This window comes from Papio anubis, chromosome 1 (genome assembly GCF_008728515.1).
Source record: "Papio anubis isolate 15944 chromosome 1, Panubis1.0, whole genome shotgun sequence".
Lineage (NCBI taxonomy): Eukaryota > Metazoa > Chordata > Mammalia > Primates > Cercopithecidae > Papio > Papio anubis.
In genome coordinates this window covers 74,149,468-74,169,225 of record NC_044976.1, presented here as the reverse complement: position 1 = coordinate 74,169,225, position 19,758 = coordinate 74,149,468, and the positions used below count along the sequence as shown (strand labels likewise).

General features: G+C 38.6%; 1 protein-coding gene across 1 annotated transcript in view; it reads right to left on the bottom strand.

The window, feature by feature from the left end:
- The window catches only part of MSH4 (mutS homolog 4), a 121,178-nt gene extending 101,457 nt beyond the window's left edge, over positions 1–19,721 (bottom strand). Inside the window, exons 1-4 of the mRNA XM_017962610.3 lie at positions 18,399–19,721; positions 11,660–11,842; positions 5,457–5,617; positions 1,805–1,915 (exon numbers count right to left, since the gene is read on the bottom strand). Of these exons, the coding sequence (XP_017818099.2) occupies positions 1,805–1,915; positions 5,457–5,617; positions 11,660–11,842; positions 18,399–18,639 (696 nt within the window). The 5' untranslated portion in view covers positions 18,640–19,721. The remainder of the gene's footprint in view (positions 1–1,804; positions 1,916–5,456; positions 5,618–11,659; positions 11,843–18,398) is intronic.
- Positions 19,722–19,758: the final 37 nt, after the last annotated feature.

Below are 19,758 nucleotides of genomic sequence, written 5' to 3'. Positions count from 1 at the left end.
TATTCCCTTATTCTCCCATTAAAATGCCCAGTATAAACTGAAGTTCAATTCAGTCCACACTGGACTCTTTTCTCTGTTGCAACAGCATATTACTGATTAAAATATTTAGCTAGTGTTTGGCTTTGTTTACCTTTGACAGTAGGAACAGGATCTATTCAACCATTGACTTCCCAGTTACATAAGCCAATACATTTCCTTTTTTGCATAAGGTAGTTTAGATTAGATTTCTGTTACTTACAACCAAAAGAATTATAAGACCTAATCACAACAACAGCAACAACAACAAAACATGAAAGTTGGAAAGGTATGGATAAATAGGCATAATGAAAAGAAGTGTAAAGTTATAAATGAAAAAGAACAGATAAAGTGATTTGTCTAATGAGACAATAGATTTAGAATAGGGACTATCTCTGGTAATGAGTCAAAGGCAGCTCATCTATACAGGATCTCTAAGAGCACTATGACAAATCTTATATGACTGCAGATGCTGAATATATTAGGAACGGGAAAGGAACTCATTAGACTCCAAACCTCAGCTTGGTTCCAAATATGTTAAAGTAAAAGATAAGTCTACAAATATAACAAAATACAGTATATTCTTTGGGAGGCCGAGACGGGCGTATCACGAGGTCAGGAGATCGAGACCATCCTGGCTAACACGGTGAAACCCCATCTCTACTAAAAAATACAAAAAACTAGCCGGGCGAGGTGGCAGGTGCCTGTAGTCCCAGCTACTAGGGAGGCTGAGGCAAGAGAATGGCATAAACCCAGGAGGTGGAGCTTGCAGTGAGCTGAGATCCGGCCACTGCACTCCAGCCCAGGTGACAGAGCAAGACTCCGTCTCAAAAAATATATATATATATAGTATATTCTGAAAATAATTTGCACTCCTAAGGAATTATTCCAACTGCAATGCTGTCTACTTGGTTTGGAGCCACAGTCCACATTCTTGCTGGATAAGGTTCCACAGTGGTTATCCACCACAGTCTTACAGATGGACACTAGAGTAGCAGGCTAATCGTAAGGCAGCACATGTTACCAGGGGAAGCTGAAACAATTCTGTAATACAAATTAAATTCCCTATAGAAAAAGGTACTTGCTGATAGGTGCTATCTCCTAAGAATTTCAATTTCAACCAGTCTGACAGCACAATAAGTAGTTTCCAGGAAAATACGTGTAAGGGAAACCTATGCTTTCTCTATGGGTCTGCCTCTTGTATAATGGGAGAAACTTCCTTATTACCTAAAACATTTTTTCTTTTGTTTAAAGTAGATCAAGCATGCCAAATCAAATAAGTAAATTCCTTATCATTTTTATTATCTGTATTAATAGTCCCTTAGATTAGGATTTGTATTTAGTGACTACTTTAGGACGCTAAATATAAAGTTACTAAAATTATTGTTCTTTATAATGACATTACTAAATAAATTTTAAATAAAGTGATTAGGGCTGGGCACAGTGGCTCATTCCTGTAATCCCAGCACTTTGGGAGGCCGAGGCGGGCAGATCTTTTGAGGTCAGGAGTTTGAGACTAGCCTGGTCAACATGGTGAAATCCCATTTCTACTAAAAATCCTAAAATTAGCCGGGTGTGGTGACACACACCTGTAGTCCCAGCTACTCGGGAGGCTGAGGCAGGAGAATCGCTCGAACTTGGGAGCTGGAGGTTGCAGTGAGATGAGATCACGCCATTGCACTCCAGCCTGGGTGACAGAGTGAAACTCCATCTCAAAAAAATAAATAAATAATAAATAAATAAATAAGTGGTTAGATCTTGAATGTTACAAACAGTAAACATCACTTACCTTGAAATTTTCTGTGATCAGAGTGAACAACTTGGTGGAATTCCCCACAGCACAAGCAGTATTTGACATTATTATTTCCAAAGGTGACAAAATTTTAAGTTTAGTGATCACCTGAAATCATTTGAATAATTTCTTAAATAAAGCTTAGGAAACAAAAAAAAGTTCGTATTTTTCTGAGATAAGTATTTAAAATTAATTCATAGATACACAAAATTATAACTGTCCTAATGATATATTTCAATTAAAATATGTTTCTAGCCGAGTGGGTTCACACCTGTAATCCCAGCACTTTGGGAGGCTGAGGTGGACAGATCACTTGAGGCCAGGAGTTCGAGACTCACTTGGCCAACAGGGTGAAACCCTGTCTCTATTAAAAAAAAAAAAAAATATATATATATATATATATATATACACACACACATACAAATATTACCCAGGCATGGTGGTGCATGCCTGTAATCCCAGCTACTCAGGAGGCTGAGGCATGAGAATTGTTTGAGCCCAGCAGGCAAAGGTTGCAGTGAGCTGAGATTGCACTAGGCACCATTGCATTCCAGCCTAGGCGGCAGAGGGAAAATCTGTCTCAAAAACAAACAGACAAACACCACCACCACCACCATCAACAACAAAATATATATGTATATATTTCTAATGGTAGTATATTAAACATATATCTCCTATATAACTACTAATATAAAATACTGTCATAAAATAGGCTATATTTTACTCATAATAGTTTCTAACAGCCTTAAGTTCAAAAATTAATCTGAACTTATCAAATATGTATTCCCAAAATAAAATTTTTTAAAATAAATACTTATACTTAGTATTTTATCCATCTCCATGAAAAATATACATACATCCAATAAGGGTAACTATGGGCCGGGCAAGGTGGCTCACGCCTGTAATCCCAGCACTTTGGGAGGCCAAGGCGAGTGGATCACTAGAGGTCAGGAGTTCACAACCAGCTTGGCCAACATGGTGAAACTCTGTCTCTACTAAAAATACAAAAATTAGGCAGGCATGGTGGTGTGCACCTGTAATCCCAGCTACTTGGGAGGCTGAGGCAGGATAATTGCTTGAACCTAGGAGGCAGAGGTTGCAGTGAGTCAAGATTGTGCCACTGCACTTCAACCTGGGCGACAAAGTGAGACATTGTCTCAAAAAACAAAGGGTAACTATGGCAATACAATCAGTATGGCCACACTGGTACAGATTAAGTGTTGAAAAGTACGTAAACACAGATGAGAAACATCTGCCTTATGCCTTAGCTTTTCATAAAATAAGGTGTATTTCTTAGAACTATTCTAAACACAGAAATTCTCAATTTGTCTAACATTCCTGTTTTTTAAAAACTTTTTTCCTACTCTTTTGAAATTGTATAAAAGTATAAAACACCTACAGATGAAGTTAGTATGCAATACTAATATCATTAAGGTTGTTAAGTATAATAAAAAATTAATTATTAGGAAAGGGAAGTCTACATACTGGAGGACCATAAAGAGGAACTAAGGGAAGAGAATCAAAAAATAATGAAACACTAGAAATAAAACACTAGATCACATCTTCAAAATAATAATTAACTAGGCTCAATGGCTCATGCCTATAATTCTAGCACTTTGGGAACCTGAGGAGCAATTCAGCTTCTGAGGGGGCAGGATCACTTGAGTCTAGGAGTTTGAGACTAGCTTGGGTAACAGAGCAAGACCTCATCTATACAAAAAAGAAATTTAAAAATCAGCTGTATGTGGTGGTGTATGCCTGTGGTCCCTGCTACTCAAGAGGCTGATGTGGGAGGCTGCAGTGAGTCATGATCATGCCACTGCACTTCAGCCTAGGCAAAAGAGCAAGACCTTTTAAAAATAAAATAAAATAATAATTGGATTAAATAACATAGAAATTAGGAGTAAACTACCTCTACCTGATAGATCACGCAAATTCCCATGACAATAGGCAAGCGGACCAAATGAATGATGAGTGATATAAAATGAAGGCAAAATAAGAAGTGAAGGCAAGAAGTTAAGAGGCTAAATTATGACTGATCTAAGATACTAGCTTTCGTTGCCTCTGAAAAAATATAGTTCAAATACAGTTTAGTGAGAATAACCCTCTGGAGTTAGCATTATGACGGGTTTGGGCCATAATCCTGAAAGACACAATCTCAAAAGGCATAATCCTGAATGTCGAAATCCCAAAAGAGCAAAATCCTTGAAGTCTAAAAATCGCCAAAATCCCAATACCAAAAGACAGAAATCCCAAAAACACAGTTCTGGAAGAAATAACTTCAAAAACAATTTTAAAAACATTGAGTTGCATTTTTAAAAGGGGATTTATTTGAGAAACAAAAACACAACAGAACAATTCATAGACCACTTTACACAATAAAATAGGCAATAATAACATATATTTTTGAAAGCATAAACACTTAAGTGTACTAATGACAGTCACACAGGTATAATAACAGTTATGAGCAAACTGTATTCACAAAAACATTAGTCAAAACATAGAAATTAGTCAAAAAGCAAAATGTATAAATGCATATCACTGTGGTTGGTAATTGTCTGCACCAAGCTTCATAAATAGTCATCTGAAATACCACCAGGGACAATCTAAGTCTTTTGATGAGCTAGATCAAAAACTTCTATGGGTCACCACATACACAGTTGCCTGAAGAGCTGAGATTTCAAGAAATAAATTTTATCTTTCACAAATAAATGATGTACAAAAAGGACATGTCTTCATTTATCAAACAAATTTCAACATTTTTATGTATACACACAATGCTTATACACAGTCAATGCTATGATAATGAACTTCTGTGGAGTCAAATTTCTGACGTCCAAGGCAGCAGCAGAAGCGTCTGTCCCAGCTCTCAGAGAGAGACCAATTCAACTTCTGTATTTGCTCTCTCTGGGCCCTGGTCAATTGCAAAGTGGTCACCAATACTGAGGGCAGATTTTCACCACCTAGTCCGCTCAGACTCACACACTAATCTCTGGAAACAACCTCACAGACATAGCCCAAATAATGCTTTACTAGGTATTTTTTACTAAGTCAAGTTGTCACCTATACTTAAATCCACAAGTCCATCCCTTGCCAATTTAGCACCCCTATGCATCTCCTTAAACCATACCTAATTTCCAAATAAAGAAAATAACAAGGTAGTAGTTCTGCCTAATATGATGCATCTAACATGATGCAACTATCTTGTGTACAACCAAAAACACATTAATCCCTTCCCTAGAATTAAGCTTTCAGGATTTCAGCATTAAGGATTTTGATCTTTCAAGATTTGAACATTGGGATTATGGCATTTGGGATTGTGTCTTTAAGGATTATGATCAATACCACATTATCACATGTATTACCTTTGGAATAAATCTAGAAATTATTAATTTGAAGATGTTAATTTTAGAAACTAATACTAACAATAGCTTATTCAAGTAACAGTAAAGCACATTCTTTTTGGACAAAATATATTTAAAAAATAAAAATCAGATACAAGACAATTTTATTTTAATTCCGAGTATTTACATTGACATAATGAATAACCTTTATTCTACCAAAAAGTAAACAAATTGGGAAGGCACTGACTTTAAAATCTAGATATTGCCTAACAGAGCAGCCATTTTCTAGGATTATTAATACTTACCTTTGCATATGTTGTGTTGTCTGCAAACTGGGATAGTATAATTTGGGGGTTTTTTAAATCAATACTTGCCATTCCTATTTCACCTCTGGCAAGTCCTCTCCCTTCTACAACAGCTACAATAACTGATGGGCAGTGTGCAGAAATCGCAGATGAGGATGAAGCTGTAAATTTTTTAATAAAGAAAAGATATAAACATTGATAATAATAATTTCTATTATTTATTTATTTATTTATTTATTTTTTTCAGACGGAGTTTTGCTCTTGTTGCCTAGGCTGGAGTGCAATGGCGTGATGTTGACTCACCACAACCTACGCCTCCTGGATTCAAGTGATTCTCCTGCCTCAGCCTTCCAAGTGGCTGGGATTACAGGCATGCAACACCATGCCCGGCTAATTTTTGTATTTTCAGTAGAGACAGGGTTTCACCATGTTAGTCAGGCTGGTCTCAAACTTCTGACCTCAGGTAATCCACCTGCCTCGGCTTCCCAAAGTGCTGGGATTACAGGCATGAGCCACCACACCCAACCTGATAATAATCATTTCTCATTCTTTCACATAAGATCTTAAAGCATATCTAGTCTAGGACATGGCTACTGTATTAACAGACAAGGAAATAACCATTTTTTTCTCATCAAAAAATAACTTTTCATTACTAGACCAAATAAAAATGTTAATTCTCAGAGCATTTTGCCAAAAAGTGACTTCACAATTAGAAATAACAAATTTTAAATTGTCTATTTTCTATTTTATTGGAATGGAGTCATAAAAGGACTTGGGTCAGAAAACAGATTATTTACCTTATTCTGTCATTTAAAAGCTATTTGGAGACTGGGTGTGGTGGCTCAACCCTGTAATCCCAGTACTTTGGGAAGCCGAGGTGGGTGGATCACCTGAGGTAAGGAGTTTGAGATCAGCCTGCCCAACATGGCAAAACCCCATTTCTACTAAAAATACAAAAATTAGCCAGGTGTGGTGGCGTGTGCCTGTAATCCCAGCTACTGGGGAGGATGAGGCAAGAGAATTGCTTGAAACTGGGAGGTGGAGTTTGCAGTGAGCTGAGATTGTGCCACTGCACTCCAGCCTGGGTGACAGAGTGAGACTCCATCTCAAAAAATAAAAAAATAAAATAAAAGCTATTTGGGACTGGGCATGGCAGCTCACCTGTAATCCTGGCACTTAGGAAGGCCAAGGTGGGAGGATTACTTGAGCCCAGGAGTTTGAGACCAACCCGGACAACATAACAAGATGTTAGCTCTAAAAAAAACCCTGAAAAATAGTTGAGTGTAGTGGCATGTATCTCCATGGTCCCAGTTACTGAGGAGGCTGAGATGGGAGGCTTGCTTGAGCCCAGGAGGTTGAGACTGCAGTGAGCTGCGTTCATGCCACTGCACTCCAGCCTGCGTGACAGAGCAAGAACTTCTCAAAAAAAAAAAACCAAAAAAATTAAGCATTATATAACTATGAATTCCAATTACGAGATACCCGTGTAATGTGGAAATTAAAATTATAATAACATATCCAACATTTATTAAGTGCTTACTAAGTGTCAAGAATGTTCTAAGTTCTTTAATTAGTTTAACTCACATAATTATTACAACAATCCTATTAAATAGACACCATCATTTTCTCCACTTAGCTATAAGGAGACTGAGGCATCAATGTAACTGGTAGAGACAGCATTTGCACCTAGGCAGTCTAGTTCCAGAGCTGGTGCTATGAACCATTACATACATTACTGATTTTGGGATCTGTGCCTTACAAACTATGAATGCTCAGGTAAATTTTTTAAACTTTTAAAACTACCATTTCTTCATCTATAAACTAGAAATACCAAACTTTTTCACAAGATTATTATAAGAATTAATGTAATCATATAGAAGTGTTTTATAAAGTATATGAAATTACTCAAATACAGGGCATTATTAGCATATGAAAAAAGTCAGACTAAAAATTTATTTTTTCTTTGTTTTTTTTTCCAGACCAAAAATTTCTAAAATTTTATTTTCAAAGATGCAAACTAGTCTTTTGTTCCCTTGTCAACCTTTTAATTAACTCCTTTTCCTCCCTCTTTTCCCTCCCTGACCTGGATTCATTTCTTCTTCCATTCTTCTATTACAATGCCCACAAAAAACTTAAGCATTTATGCTATCTGAGTCAACAGTAAACTTAGGGATTCACTGAAAAATCTATGTGTTCAGGTCTCAGAAACCTTTTCCCCATGAACGTTATGTTATAAATGGTGATTAAGTTTATATTAAACCTATAGAAGTCAGTTTAAGCTCTGTAATAGAGTATGACCTTCCTATTTTTAATTAGAAAATAAAAACCAAGTACCAGTTGAAATTCAGTACACAGAGAAGACATTTCCTAGAAGGTTTTAAAAGTACATTTATGCTGTTATCTCTCTGTTGTAAATAATATAATAATGAGCATCGTAATGCATAAAGCTTTTTTCTGGTTTTCTTATTATTTCCTTAAAATGCACCCTTAGAACTCAAATTACTGAAACAAAGCATATTTTTAAGGATCTCAGATATATTGCCAAATTTCTTTTGAGAACTGGACTAATTTTTAATTCCATCAATAGTGTATGAGGAAAGCCAATCTTACTGTATCCTCGTCATTACTAACTTCTAGAATTCATTATGACTATGATTATTGGCTAATTTAATGGACTGCCACTTAAATCTGTGTTTTTAAAAGTACTACTGAAACTGAACATAATTTAATATATCCATTGTTATCTATATTGTTTCCTTTTTAGAGATGTTTACATCATTTTATACAATGTTTACTAGGTCTTAAGGTTTTCCAGTATATTTTTATGAGAATTGTGTAAATCAATGACAGTAATTTACAGTTGCTACTAATCTTGATACTTTCGTTATCTCAAAAATTTCTATTTTTGCATAGACAATCTTTCTCTGTATAATTTCTTCCACTGCTTTTCTGCTAAGAAACTCCTCCTTCCTTGCTTGAGATATTCTATATTCATTACTATTTTCTTATACTTTTTGACTTTTTTTTTTTTTTTAAACAGTCTGGCTCTGTCACCCAGGCTGGAGTGCAATGGCATGAAATCATGGCACACTGCGCCTCAAACTCCTGAGGTCAAGTGGTCTTCCCATCTTAGCCTTCTGAGTAGCTAGAATGACAGTCATGCCACCACACCTGGCAAATTTTAATTTTTTTTGTAGAGACGAGGTCTCACTTGTTGACCATGCTGGACTGCCTTCAAGCAGTTCTCCCATCTTAGTTTCCCAGTGTTGGGATTATAGGCATGAGCCACCAAGTCCGGCCTGTTCATTTTGATCTCTCATCTGGGCAGAATTTTCAGCAGTACATTTGGTTGTTTACCATGTCTGGAATGAGAGATGGCCAGGAGTACAGATTTAGGTTCATTTATAAGCAGTTGATAATGGTTTACCTAGATGGCTGGGACTTGGAAGAAATATGATTGACAGATTGGTGACAAGATCATTTGAGCATATAAATGGATCTCTAAGATTTAAAATATAAATCTTAAATTTAAAATTTAAAATATTTGTATCCCATGTGAATGTCTACCATCTATTGTAGAGGAAATTCTTAATCAAGAGGACAAAATAATGCAATCTATAGATACCAGTTAGCCTCTTATTTCAATTCTCCCTAAAGGATCTGTTGGTTCAGTATAACTATAATTTCAATCAAAACCTCAATGTGTTTTTTGGTGGAGCTTGAAAACTTGGCCCAAAATTGATATGGAAAAGCAAAGGGCCAAGAAGAACTAAGGCTACTCTAAAGAAAAATAAGGTAGCCTGTGGAGGGTAATGGTGGTAGGGCTGTCCTACAAAAAAATATTAAGACTTATAATAAAGCTAAAGATGGTGTGATATTGGCACACAGCTAGACATAATGACCCATCGGAGTTAAAAAAGAACTGGAAACATAGAAATTAACAGAAAAGGCCAGGCGCGGTGGCTCATGTTTGTAATCCCAGCACTTTGGAAGGCTGAGGTGGGCGGATCACAAGGCCAGGAAATCAAGACCATCCTTGCTAACACGGTGAAACCCCATCTCTCTTAAAAATACAAAAAATTAGCCGGGCATGGTGGCGGGTGCCTGTAGTCCCAGGGCAGTCCTTGGGAGACAGAGCCAGGAAAATGGCGTGAACCTGGCAGGCGGAGCTTGCAGTGAGCCGATATCGCACCACTGCACTCCAGCCTGGGTGACAAAGCAAGACTGCTTCTCAAAAAAAAAAAATTTAGTATTCAGAATATATAGAGTATTGCTACAAATCCAGAAAAATAAGCCTAAAGAAAAATGAGTAAAACACATGAACATTAATTTCACGGAATATTATTAAAGATATATAGCCCAAAAGTACAGAAAAAGATAATCTCACTAGTAATTAGGAAAATGCAAACTCAGACTATAGGTAGTATTTAACTGTTAGGTTGAAAAATACTGAGTCTGACAATATCAAATGTTGAAGTGGACTCTTACACATTATTAATAGAGCATACCATAATAACCAATAAATTAACCAATAAAATTATGATTATGATTATTGGCTAATAATAATCTTATGATGATGATGATCATTAAATTGGCCAATAATCATAATAAATTTTAGAAGTTAGTAATGATGAGGATAGAGTAAGATTGGCTTTCCTTATACACTATTGATAGAATTAAAAATTGGCCCAGTTCTCGAAAGAAATTTGGCAATACATCTGAGATCCTTAAAACATGGTAATTTTGGCCAGGCATGGTGGCTCACAACTGTAATCCCAGTACTTTAGGAGGCCGAGGTGGGCAGATCACTTGTGGTCAGAAGTTCAAGATCAGCCTGGCCAACATGGCAAAACCCCATTTCTACTAAAAAAACAAAAATTAGCCGAGCATGGTGATGCACGCCTGTAATCCCAGCTACTTGGGAGGCTGAGGCAGGAGAATCACTTGAACCCAGGACGTGGATGTTGCAGCAAGCCGAGATGGCACCACTGCACTCCAGCCTGGACAACAGAATGAGGCTTCGTCTCAAAAACAAAACAAAAAATGGTAATTAAAAAAAAAAATAAAAAAGGTAATTTCCCTAATTTCCCTATGTTTCAGTAATTTGACTTCTAAGGGTGCGCTTTAAGGAAATAATAAGAGACTCAGAAAAAAGCTTTATGCATTAGGATGCTCATTATTATGTTATTTACAACAGAGAGATAACAGCATAAACGTATTTTTAGAACCTTAGAGATGTCTTTTGTATGTCTGTTGAATTTCCACTGGAACTTGGTATTTATTTTCTACTTAAAAATAAAAAGGTCAGGGTCAGGCGTGGTGGCTCACACCTGTAATTCCAGCACTTTGGGAGGCCAAGGTGGGCGGATCATGAGGTGAGGAGTTCAAGACCAGCCTGACCAATATGATGAAACCCCATCTCTGTTAAAAATACAAAAGTTAGCCGGGCGTGATGGCAAGCGCCTGTAGTCCCAGCTACTCAGGAGGCTGAGGCAGAAGAATCACTTGAACCTGGGAGGCAGACGTTGCAGTGAGCCGAGATCACACCATTGCATTCCAGCCTGGGTGACACAGCGAGATTCTGTCTCAAAAAATTAAAAAAAAACAAAACAAAAAACAGAAGGTCATATTCTACTACAGAGCTAAAACTGACTTCTGTAGATCTAATATAAACTTAACCACCATTTATACATTGGTAGAACTACTTTAAAAAGTAATTTATCATTATCTTGTAAATATATGCATTTACATAACACACCCTGTAACCAAGAAATTCTGTTGTATATACCTTAGAAAACTGTTATACATGGAAACCTATTTTATCTATCTGCTCTTCAAGAAAATCTCACAGATTTAGATAAAAATTAAAATTTAAGTATAAAAAAACCACTCACTAGTAATATCAGGGTCAACTTTTAGATTTAAATGACATCACGTATAAAAGGGAGAGGTTTCTCTTTCTTGTGTGTTTTTTGTCAGAATGGTTAAAATAATGTAGACCTGCATTTATTACCAAAGAATATCAGAAACTATATTGCCTTATTAATCTAGACTCAAATTTTGGATAGAGGTAAACTAATGTATTTATTTTTCATTCATATCAGTTATAGATAAATTCAAATGAACTCGATAACCCTAATTTATAATTTACAAAACTTTTAAGTTTCAAAAGCTCATCTAGGTTAATCTTCCACTTATTTTACCTGAATATCCCATTTGTGGTGTCCAGCTCTTATAACTTGATCTCTGAGGATTTCCAGTAGACAATGGAGTTTTAAGTGTTTGAGGATAATTAGTATCTCGTGCAGAAGATGAGCTTGCACCAAAAGTAAAGTTTGATGCAACTGTGTTTTCTGCATAAGCTCTTTTGTTTCCAAAGTATGAACCTAAATTTGAAAAATTAACAGTCAATTCTTAAATATTTGAATTATGCAATGATGTATTAATCATTATAATTTATACCATGTTCATTTTCTTCTTTTTTCCTTTTTTTTTTTTTTTTTTTTTTTTTTTGAGACAGAGTCTTGCTCTTGTCGCCCAGGCTGTAGTATAGTGGCATGATCTTGGCTCACTGCAACCTCTACCCCCTGAGTTCAAACAATCCTCCTGCCTCAGCCTCCTGAGTAGCTGGGATTACAGGCACCCACCACCATGCCTGGCTAATTTTTGTATTTTTAGTAGAGACGGGGTTTCACCATATTGGCTGGGCTGGTCTCAAATTCCTGACCTCATGATCCGCCCGCCTCGGCCTCCCAAAGTGCTGGGATTAGAGGCGTGAGCCACTGCACCCAGCCACTATGTTCACTTTCTATAAAACTTCATGTGAAAATGATTTAAAAAAAAACAGATTATAACAAAATTAATGACATTATTGATAAATATACGAAAATATGCTAATATAGCTTTTGCCTCTACAAGTTCACTGCAACCACTCTGGCTAAAATCATAAATTACCCTTTAATCTTCAAATATACCAGATATGTTGCTAAGGTGTGAATATCTGTCCCCTCCAAAACTCACATTGAAATTTAATCCCCAGTGTGGCAGGAGAGAGGTGGGGCCTTTAAGAGGTGATGGGACATGAGGGCTCTGCCTTCATGAATCAATTAATCCATTCATGAGTTAATAGATTAATGGGTTATCACGAGAGTAGGACTGGTGGCTTTATAAGAAGAGGAGGAGAGACCTGAGTTACCATGCTCAGCTCCCTCTCCATGTGATGCCCTGTACCACTGCAGGACTCTACAGAGACTCCAACAGCACAAAGGCCCTCACTAAATGTGCCTCCTTTGACCCTGGACTTCCCAGCCTCCAGACTTCCAAGAAATATGTTTTCTTTCTTTATAAATCACCCAGTTTCAAGTATTCTGTTAAAAGCAACAGAAAATAGACTAAGACATATGTTTCATTTGTATAATAATTATTAGACCTCTTTTAACCTTCTCCTGTTAATTTCTTCATTGAAATTCTCTCCCCCATGCAAATGGCATTGTAGAGTTTTAGACTCAACTGGCTTCAGTTCCTTATTTAGGTACTTATCTACCGATGTAAGATATTACCTGTTTTACAGGATTGTCATAAAATTTTTAAATAATGTACATAAACAACCTAGCATGGCCTCTTGGCACACAGAAATTCTAAAATAAAATTTAAAATGTCTGGGCTCTGTTCTCCTATTCTCTTTGATTTCCACAACTCTCTATCTTGAATTCTCTTTAAACCACTTTTAGTTTCCTTTGCCATCTCCTTTTTCCTCTGCCTCTTAACTGTTGGCCTCCAGGGCTCTATACTTTTAAGCTTTCCCTCACAAATCAACATTATACATCTCCAGACATCTCATCTCTCCTCTGTTTCTATTAAAATCTATTTTCTGACAACTCTCAAGCCTTCGTATATAGCTGTAACTACTCTCTTAAATTGTAAACCAGGGGTTGCTGAACTTTTAATTTTTCCTTTTTGTCTCTGTGTGAGATTCTCATTCTGTAGCTTAGGCTGAAATGCAGTGGTCCAATCTTGGTTAAATGCAGTCTTGAACTGCTGGGCTCAAGCAATTCTCCTACCTCACCCTCCCAAGTAGCTGGGACTATAAGCTCATGCCACCATGCCAGGCTAATTTTTTGTATTTTTGTAGAGATGGGGTTTTGGCATGTTTCCCAGGCTGGTCTCAAACTCCTGGGCTCAAGTGATCTTCCCACCTCAGCCTCACAAAATGCTGGGATTATAATCGGGAGCCACCATGCCCAGTCTATTTTACTGTCTTATAAAGACAAGTTCTCACTTTGTCGCCCAGACTGGAGTGCAGTAGTGTGATCACAGCTCACTGCAGCCTCAAGCTCATGGGCTCAAGTAACCTCCTGCCTCAGCCTCTTGAGGAACTATGGACTATAGGTGCACCTCACCACACACAGCTAATTTTTTTTTTTTTTTATAGAGACAGGGTCTTGCTACGTTGCCCAGGCTGATCTCAAACTCCTGGCCTCAAGCAATCCTCCCACTTCAGCCTCCCAAAGCACTGAGATTACAAGCATGAGCCACCATGCCTCAGCATAAACTTTTTTTTTTTTTTTGAGGTGGAGTTTCACTCTTGTTGCCCAGGCTGGAGTGCAATGGCGCAATTTCAGCTCACTGCAGCCTCTGCCTCCCAGATTCAAGCAATTCTCCTGCCTCAGCCTCCCAAGTAGCTGGCATCATAGGTGTGCACAACCACACCTGGCTGGTTTTCTCCTTTTTTTTTTTTTTTGTATCTTTAATAGAGGCAGGGTTTTGTCATGTTGGCCAGGCTGGTCTCAAACTCCTGGCCTCAGGTGATCCGCCCACCTTGGCCTCCCAAAGTGCTGGGATTACAGGCATGAGCCACCATGCCCAGCCCATAAACTTTTAAATAAAGGACCAGATGGCAAATATTTTAGGCTTTGTGGGCCATATAATCACTGTAACAATTACTCAGCTCTGACACTATCATAGAAAAGCAGTCATAGATAATACATAAATAAATGAGAATGGCTATGTTTTAATTTAAATTTTAATTTAAATAAATTAAAATGGCTTTATTTCTATATACTGAATTCTAAATTTCATATAATTTTAATATCACAAAATATTCTTTTGATTTTTTAATGCTTCAAAAGTGCAAAAACCATTCTCAGCTCTATACCTGCATTGTTCAATAAAGTGGCACATGTGAGTATTTAACTAAATAAAAATTAAATACAATTTAAATTCTGTTCCTCAGTCACACTAGCAACATTTTCAAATGCTCGAAAGCCACATATGGCTACTAGTTACCATATCGGACAGCATCAGTATGAAACGTTTCTATTATCACAGAATATTCTATCAGATGATGTAGCTCTAGAACACTATATCTATCTCTTGGGCATAAACCTTTAGATATCTTCCCAGCATTCTAAATGTCCAGAAGTGAACTCTATCTTTCCCTCAAAATTAATTCTTTATTACCAGTATGGTCAGTTGTACCAGCTTGTCCCTTCTCACTCAAGTCATAAGCTTAGGAGACATTCTCAACTTCTCCTTCATCAACCTTAACATTCAGTGACTGAGTCCTAGAATTCTTTTTTTTAACATCACTAAAATTTAAATCCCTCTCTACTCCTCCCAGCCCATTTTAAGCCTGTATCTTCTTTGGTCCTTGTGCAAGTCTCCTACTACTTCTCCTTGCTTCCAGTATTACACCTCTCTAATCTATTCTTCAAATCATCACCAGTAATCTTTCTGAAAAACAAATCTGATCAGTATCTCTTTCTTACAATTCCCATGTGTCTCCCCATATTCACCAAATGGTAAAATATAACTTCATTATATGGGTTCCAGCAGGAATTAATGATACACTCAAACTGGGATAATTTGATAAAGAGAATATTTGCAAAGGTGTGGACAGGGAGTAGGGGTGTTATCATAAAGAACCAGCATAAAATGTGCTCCATTAGCATTCCTAGGCTTTAGGGAGCTAAGGAAGAGTGGTTGCCAGAAACTGGAGATGGGGAAACTGGAGATGGAGAAGGCTGTTTCTTGTTCTCAGACTACTTTTAGACTATATGCCCTTTCTTGAAACTCATTCACTTGTCTTAATTCTCCTCCTACTTCCTTGACCTCTATTTTGCTATATAATCTTCATATTCCCCGCTCTGGTCCCAACATACTAGTAAGTTTCAAATCCATATTTCCCTCAAGTTTCTCTCTTCTTAGCCCTAGTTTCCTATATTCAATTATTTTAATATAAATATATGGATATCCCACAGGCTCTTCACACTCAGCATGTCCATAACAGAACTCATCATCTTCCCTCTAAAAGTTGCTTTGCCTACAAAATTCCCAGTATCAGAAACTACTACTACCATCTATCCAGTCACCAAAACCAGAGACCTCGTGTTGAACATGGGGGTCTCTGGGTAAAATTTGTCTCCCAGATCTAATTCTCACAACTATATCTACATCCAAGTTTATCTACGTAGATCACTCTCCTGCTCTAGCCAAGCAAAATTATTTGCAGTTTTACATGAATCTTCTTTTCCTTTGCATGTGTTTTTCTCAAGAATGCACTCCAGCTTCTCTCCTCTTTCCCTTTGGCTGGCATTCTTCTTTCTACTTATTCTTCAAGACCAGTTCAAGGTGCACTTACTCTGTGAAACGTCTTTTCCCACTTTTGTCCCCATACTTTAATTATAAATACCTCAAAAATTGTAAATACCTCAAATACAGTTATCTCTTAAATGTGTATTTGTTGATTTTTAAGTCTGTGTTCTCTACTGAACCTTAAGTTCCTTGAGAGCGCAGGTTATTATCCCCAGCTGCTAACATAATTTGGACCTTTGTTCACCTATTTGGGCCTTGGTTCTATCTGTAAAACAGGAACAAAAAAATCTACTCTGCAGAATTATTGTGAGGATCAAAGATACCACCTGCCTAGTAAGAAGCCAGAACAAAGAAGATATATATAAATTAGTGAATGTTATCATTACTGATAAAATAAGTGGGTGACAAAGCATCTGATGAAGAGAGGGATTAGATTGACAATGTGAACATGCATGTTGCTTTAGAGGAATTGCAAGTAGCTCAGCTTTGTTAGAAAGCAGGATAAATATTAAGAAATGATGGGGGATAAATCTGTAAAGATGAGAAACCGATCCTAATTGCTTTGGCTATCCTTCAAAAGAGTTTGATCTTTTACCTGCAGATACAGGTCTACTGATTCAAGTGGCAAGGGACATGATAAGATCATTTTCAACATAAGTAAGTGGCACAGTAAGTAAGCTAGAAGGACGGAAGAATACTTAGGAGTTTGAGGGCTAGGTGCAGTGGCTCACGCCTGTAATCCCAGCATTTTGGGAGGCTGAGGCAGGAGGATCGCTTGAGCCTAGAAGTTCGAGACCAGTCTGGGCAACGTAGGAAGACACTGTCTCTATAAAAAAAATTTTAAAAATTGCCGTCTGTAGGGGCATACACCTTGGTCCCAGCTACTCGGGAGGCTGAGGTGGGAGGATCGCTTGAGCCCAGGAATTTGAGGCTGCAGTGAGTCATGATCATGCCACTGCACTCCAGCCTGTGCAACAGAGCAAGACTCTGTCTCAAAAAAAAAAAAAAAAAAAGCAGAGAGGAATTTAATTAATCATATAGTGAGTTTGAGGTATCCATTAGTCCATCAATAAAAACTTCAGAAGACAGTCTGAAATAAGTCTGGAGTGTAGATGAGATCTGAGTTGTGGAGTTATTCACATCTAGGTAGAAGTGGCCTAGGAAGAAAAAAGCTTTAATGACACGCCCATAATTTGGGAACAAAGGTGAGCATAGCAATTCTCTAGGAGGTAGCAGAAAAACAGGGGCAAGTGGAATCAAGGAAGCCAAATTAAGAGAGTTTAAGAGAAGACCAGTCAAGAACATCAAATATAGGCCAGGCAGCGGTGGCTCATGCCTGTAATCCCGATGCTTGGGGAGAGCAAGGCAGGAGGAGCACTTGAGGCCAGGAGTTTGAGACCAGCCTGGGCAACATAGCGAGACTCTGTTTCTAAAAATAAAGAAATTAAGAACATTAAATGCAGCAGAAAGGTCACATAAGAGGAACTGAGAAATGACCACTGGAGTTGGTATTTGTTACTTTACCATTGTGTTGCAATCGTGTGTGAAAAATGGTGATGCTTTGTCATGAATAGAGACTAGTAAAATAATAAATGATTTGAAGGACATGCATCTTTTTTGTTTGTTTGTTTTGAGTCAGGGTCTCACTGTGTCACCCAGGCTGAAATGCAGTGGCGCGATCTCGGCTCACGGCAGCCTCGACTTCCTGGACTCGCCATCCTCCCACCTCAGCCTCCTGAGTAGCTAGGACCACAGTCATGCGCCACGACACCCAGATAATTTTTGTATTTTTAGTAGAGATGGGGGATGGGGTTGGAAGGTTCACTATGTTGGCCAGGCTGGTGTAGAAAGAACTCCCGGCCTCAAGTGATCCGTTCACCTCGGCTTCCCAAAGTGTTGGGATTACGGGCGTCAGCCACCGCCCAGCCCACATCTTTTAATACTAAACATATTATTTTCCTGAATTAGATGAAATGTTCAATTTATTCTATTTTATCCCACCCTAGCATGATTTGGAGAATTAAATTCAGCAGTCAAAGATCAGCTCACCACTTCTATCAGCAAACTCACGCACAAACTGTCATTTGTCAGACACTGAGGGACGTTACGTGGGATACTTCAGCCTTCCTCAGAACTGAGCCTTCCACAATCAAAGTCTTGCAATAGAACCAATTTGAAAAGTCAAGGCTTCTAATCACCCAGACCAAACTCCCAGGGCACTCTGATCTCACGCCCCAACCAAACCACAACTGAACTTCACTGTGGTAACCACCACGCACGTGTCCCTGAGCCTCCATGAACTGCCGGCCTCTAGCCTCAAGGAGACTCCTCCACCCAACCACTCCTTGCCTTGAGCTGGCCGGGAGCCTGGCGCGGGGCAGGGGAGGCTGCTGCTGCTGCTCCGGTCGCCCGCGGCTCCTGACGTGCCGGGAGGGGTGGATGCAGAGGCCACCTGGCCTGAAGGGCGGCTCTGAGGGGTCTCCTGTAGTCTGAAATTGTAGCGGGGACCCTGTGGTGAGCGGGTTTCTCCCGACAACGGGGAAACCGCCGGGGCAGAAGGCGAGGCTGATGAGATCTCAGGCCTCAGCATCCTCCCAAACCTTCCCTGACCCGAGAAGTGTGAGGTTTCTGAGCACCCCCTCGCGTAGCCCAACTACGGAAGCTGAGCAGCTGGAAAGGGCGGGAGAACTGCGCGCCGACGAACTAAGCTGCACTGCGCAGGCGCATGCAGCCTCAGCTTTCCACATGGATTCACGTGCTTCAGGTCTACGACCCTGTTTCCAGCAGTTCCCAAACCCATCACTTTCCACATGAACCTCACTGGAACCTCCTCAGCCTGCAGGTATCAGACTGACCAGAACTCTGCAAGGCCCATCAATTACCACCCAATTTGTTAGCCCCATTATTCTCACAGCACCCAATCTCCCTTATTGCAAAATGATACATGCATTTCCCACACATCCAAGCACACTAGCTTATCTTGAAATGTAGAAACCACCAAACACAGTACACCCAGTGCCTTTGACACAATGAGAACGTGTAATGCTCACACAGTATAACTCACCTAAAGTTTATCTTGTGACCAAATATAGGAAAGATCTGGTTATATTATCACAAGACAGTGTGCACATGGCCGTGTGCATAGTAGAGTAGGAAACAGGGACAGACTAACTGGGTAAGATCTCTCAGTTAACAGTTCCCCATCCACTAATTTCTAGTACTGTGGTTTCTAACATATAAATCAGTTAATAGCATACTAGAAGTTCAAACTCCAGCTTTGCAATGGTGACCTTTAGAAAATTCCTTAAATAAGGCCAATAGTACCAACTTACCAGAGATCCGTGAATTAACCATGATGCAATTATCTGGATACTGTCATATAGAAGTTATTAGAAGACGTTAATTTACACCACTACTGAAATCCTGTCACTGTTGAGTATCTCAATAAACCAGTTATGCACAGCAGTTTACCCACATGCAATGGCAACAGTCCTTAAGAACGTCTCTGTTCTTGGAATAATTATTGCACAGGGTATTCCAAACATACTTGAGAAAATCTCAATTTCCATCAAAAAGCCTTATTTTCAGATTGGGAATGGTGGCTCCTGCCTGTAATCCCAGCACTTTGGGAGACTGAGGCCAGAGGATCACTTCACCTCAGGAGACCAGCCTGGGGAAGACGCTGCCTGCCCCCAAAATTAAAATATCA